Raw genomic sequence first — 4,691 nt, forward strand, 5'->3', positions numbered from 1 at the left:
CATTCGTTGTCAACCAGACAAGGGTGCATCCATCGGCCTCATTGCTGCAGTTGCTCAGCGGTTGGTGAAGTGTGTGTATGGCATGAAGTACATCAGCCCCTTTCGGTCCCCCTCCGGGCGGCTGTGCAGAACTTGCCCTTCAGCTCACTTAGCGGCAGCCCTAGGTCCTGCCACATCTCCCACTGGCTGCCTGCCCTCACTGTCTGGGCGGCCGCCATGTTGACCACCACCAGCCCCCCGCTGAACACCTGTCCCGAGTACACATCTGCGACAGTGAAGCGGACATCCTGAGCGCCATCTTCTGCGGGCAGGTGGACGAAGTACTTGAGGTAGGCCGCATACGTCCGAGTCTCGTTGCCGACTTCTGCCTGGTAGCATGCCCAGCAGGAGGTCCGCTGCTGCTGGCGCCCATACTCAGCCCTGAAGTACTGCTCCTCGTCGAGTGCCTCTGCACGCAAAAAGGAGCGGGCCTTGGGACAGTCGGGTGGTGTAGACATGAGAACCCTATCCAGGCGGTCCGTGTCCAGTTCGTAGCTCGCACTGGGACCCAATGTCCAGGAAGCCACATCCTCGAATGCCAGGGCATACCAGTGCACTAGGCTCGCCATGGCTGCCCGGACTTGTGCCACTCGTTCTGGACTCGGGTAGACCATGTGGCCTCGTCCAAGCAGGTAACCGTTGGCTCCTGGTTTATCAAACCAGGCAGCCTCGGTGTTCACTGCGCGCCGTGCCAACATCCTCTCAAGCTGCTGGTTGGTCGTGTGTTTGGCCCCGGTCGCGGGGTCTGCCTCGGTGAGCGACTCGGAGGCCCACATCAGGCACAGCCACTGCGCATAGTGCTTCTCGGGTGCCTGTGACACCATCCTTCCGCCTTGCGTCTTCATTTGCTGCATCATGCGTTCCACCGGCAGGTCGGAGAACCCTGCCGCGGACCCAAGCTGGCACTCCTGGTCGTACAGCCGGCATACACAGATATGCAGGTTGACCGTGAACATGTAGCCCGGCACCTCCAACTCCTCCAGCCTGGTCGTGTAAGCTCTGAGCTTGCATGCAGCCGCCTTGGCTGCCACCAGGAACTGCTCACGGGTCTCGTCGGGGGGCCGCGGCCAGAAGTAGTGCGTGACCGTGCTGCACAGGCTCCAACACAGGGCCCGCAAGGCCTCGGGCAGCACGTCCCCCTTGAAGATGTACCTGGAGAACGTCTCAACGAAGTGCAGCCAGTCCTCCATGCGGTAGCTCTTGCTGCATGGGTGGAGGGGGGCAGTGTGGCGAGCAACCGTGTAACTAGAAGAAGTACATTACATAGGTAGAGTAGCAAACTCTCTGACAGATGAAGGTGTTTTTTTTCAGGCAAGCCCCTGGTCGTATTTGCTTTCTCGGCTATTAGCGACCCCCGTGTGTGGCCGGCTGCCCAGTGCTGGCCATGCTCACCGGTACTGCATGATGCATTTGTACCGCCGCCCGAAGTCCGAAGTCACGACCAGGAACTGGCCGCGGGCCGCGACCCGCTGGCGTGCTTCACGAGACATGACCAGCTTGGCATCTGGGTCTGCTGGCTTGATGTCTTTGAGCAACCTCAGCGTCTAGTCCACAAAGTCGCTGACCACTCCGAACAGCAGGGCATGGCCGGTGGAGACGGTGAAGAGGCACGACAGGTCGACGTACGGCAGGGCCGCAAAGGCAGTCAGGCCCTTGCACCCAGTCTGGAGCGCCGCCTCATCGAACTGCTTCTGCGTGATCTTGTGTGGAGTCCCAAGGTGGAGCATCCTGTACATCGCCTGCATGACACTGCCCGCGCTGACGAAATGCCGATGGGTCTTCTTGAGAGCCCGGGCGCCGACCTTCAGGCTCTTGCCTGCATTCCGCTTTACGAAGTGCTGGCTGACTGCTTGGGTGTAGCCACGGAAGCGCACGGTGGCCCCGCGCCCGACATTGGCCTCCGTGTGTGCCTCGAATAGGCACCACGTGCAGCTGCCGACACGACTGTTCTGGTCTCGTAGCTGCTGGTGGGCCGGTTCTGTCGGTGGGAACGGCTGGAATAAAAGCCTGCCGCGGTCCAGGTGTTGGACGGGCGGCTCATGACTGCCATTTCAGGGGCTGGGGACAGCAGGGTGCGGAGCTTGGTATGGAAGAGGGCAGCTCTGCCTTTTGGACACCTAAGTGTAAGCTCCAAGACCCTCTTATCCTGTTTCCCGCCCCACCGGTTATTATTCGGTTTATAGGAGACCCAAGCCCAGAGGCCTATGCTAACCAGGTCGACTAAGAGCACACAGGGAACGGCAAGGGACGATGACAGGAAACCTGACGTGGGTTACCCGGCAGACACTCAGGATGGCGACGGAAGGGATCCGACCGAGTTGTTGTCGTTGGAAGATGACCCTTGCGAAGACGACCAGACCAGTTGGTGAGTCACCAGCCGACAGGGCGGAAATCCAGTGGCGTAGGACTAGCACCAGCCTGGGAAGCGAGTGCCCGCAACACTGGGGGCAGGGAGGCACTCCAGCTGCTACAGGAAGCCTGGCAGAGGTTGCAGCGGCTGGGGCAACAGGACGCGGTAGATCCGCGGGATGAACAGGAGTTTCTCGAAGAGGTCGTCTGTTTGCTCCCAGATCCTGAAGACTTCCAACCAGGAAGGATACGTCTACATGTTGCAGTGTGGCGAGTGTTCTTTCAGGCAGCTAACGAAGGCCGGCCCCTCACGGACAAACAGAAACGGTGGCTGGGATACCTGCAGGGCGGAATTCAGCTGGAGTGGGTGCCGTGCGACTACCCAGGGCAAGAACTAGCCCCGGAGCGGGGATGCAAGCTAGCTATAGTGCGGGAAATGCTGCGGGTCGCGGCGCCGGATTGCGACCTAGACTTTATCATGGCGGGTGACCGGCCGCGAGCCGTGCAGTTTCCTAACCATCGCAGCGCGACTCAGCACAGTGAGTTTGTTACAGCCGAATTGAGAAAGGCCTAGACCGAGGGGTGATACAGAAATGGCCAGCAGACGCGCCCCCCCCCACGGTTATCAATGGCTTGCGGGTAGTGGAAAAAGACGGAAAGCTGCGCCTCTGTATTAACCCGATGTACATTAACTGTTTCTTGAGGTACCGGCCTGTGAAGTATGAACGACTGGCAGATGTCCCTAGCTACCTCTTACCGGAAGATTGGCTGTACACCACGGACCACAAGAGCGGGTACTGGCAGCTATCACTCCACGAACGGGAGCACACATATCTGGCTATGTGGTGGCGGGGGCAGACGCTTTTTTGGCCACACCTGCCGTTCGGCCTGGCGCCGGCCTGCCACTTGTACACAAGCATGAAGCTCGAGGTTTTCCAGCCTTTACGGCAGCTAGGGGTCCGCATGTCTTTCCTGATAGACGACCAGATGGGTGCCGCGGGGTCGAAGGCCGCGGCACAGTACGAGTGTGGGGCGGTGGTACGGCTGCTGGCAGCCCTAGGCTTCACCCTCAGCCTGTCCAAGTGCCAGCTGATCCCAAGAAGGCGAGTCTGTTTCTTGGGGATGGAGGTGGATGCGGAGGCGCAAGCATTCAGAGTACCAGACGACAAGCTAGCTAGATTCCGTACGCTGCTCACACAGCTCGAAGGCAAACGGCTAACAGCGCGGCAGGTGGCGCAGGTGGCCGGCAAAATCATCGCCATGACGCCCGCCGTCAGCGTGGATGGTGTGGCGTGTAGCCCGGGGCGTGGCGTGGGACGAAGAGGTTTGGGACCCGGCGGAGGTGCTACACCAGGCAGGCTTGTTTATGGAGCTGCTGGGCAGGCGCAACGGGACAGCCACCTGGCGGAAAGGACCAGCCCTATGACTGACGACGGAACTAGTCGGGGACGCCTCAGACAGGGCCTTCGCAGCCTTCTTACCTGGAGAAGAACTGGGCGCCAACAGCCGCATGCTTGTGCCCTTCAAAGCTCAGGAAACCCAGCGGCTGCAGTGGAATGACTTTAGCAGCACAGAAAGAGAACTGCGGGCGCTGCTGTACAGCTTGCACTGGTTGCGAGAGCAGGCACCGAACCTGTTGTACGGCCGGACAGTGCAATACCAGACGGACAGCCAACCGGCGGAATTCTGCATGGTTGGGATGAAAGGCAACGCCGCTTGCCTGCCCATAGTGGCGGAGATCCATCGCCTCTGCGCGGATACGGACACAGACATTTCAGTGGTGTGGTACCCACGCAGCCGGGAACAGCAGCAGCAGGCAGATGCGCTCAGCAAATACGAAGATGGATCACAGTGGCGAAGTATAAGCACTGGATGGGGCTGCCCTTTTCGGGAGCCGCAGCCGTCATGTGGCCAACACATGCTAAGGTTTTCATTCCTCGTTTAGCATATAGTAAGGTAATGCAGTTTCGTTTATGTTGCTGGGCTTTGGAGGCAAACAGAGCATGAAGGGGCAAGTACCACGTCCCCAGGGGGCAGCGGTTTTGCCACTGTTGTGGTACTAATAGCCGAATTGAGGATGTGAACGCCTGTTAATAGAATGCCAAGCCTGTAATGATATTCGTGCTGAAGAGGGATTCGGTCATCAACAGAGCATGTTGGAGGCCATGCAATGGGAACCCGCACGTGCGGCGAGGATATTGGAACATATGCGGGCTCACCGAAACTCAATTACCCCCTTTAGACGCTAGTCTGGGCTGATGTGCGGTGTTTTCCTTTCCTCCGTGTCTTTTAGGCGTTGTAGT

General features: G+C 59.2%; 1 protein-coding gene across 1 annotated transcript in view; it reads right to left on the bottom strand.

Moving 5' to 3' along the window:
• VOLCADRAFT_97438 (uncharacterized protein) overlaps nucleotides 1–2,089 on the bottom strand; it is a gene marked incomplete at both ends in the record, with an annotated part of 5,799 nt that extends 3,710 nt beyond the window's left edge. Inside the window, 4 exons of the mRNA XM_002956454.1 lie at nucleotides 133–1,242; nucleotides 1,432–1,487; nucleotides 1,605–1,885; nucleotides 1,963–2,089. Coding sequence (XP_002956500.1) covers nucleotides 133–1,242; nucleotides 1,432–1,487; nucleotides 1,605–1,885; nucleotides 1,963–2,089 — 1,574 coding nt within the window. The remainder of the gene's footprint in view (nucleotides 1–132; nucleotides 1,243–1,431; nucleotides 1,488–1,604; nucleotides 1,886–1,962) is intronic.
• Nucleotides 2,090–4,691: the final 2,602 nt, after the last annotated feature.

The sequence above is a fragment of the Volvox carteri genome (assembly GCF_000143455.1).
Source record: "Volvox carteri f. nagariensis unplaced genomic scaffold VOLCAscaffold_61, whole genome shotgun sequence".
Classification (NCBI taxonomy): Eukaryota; Viridiplantae; Chlorophyta; class Chlorophyceae; order Chlamydomonadales; family Volvocaceae; genus Volvox; species Volvox carteri.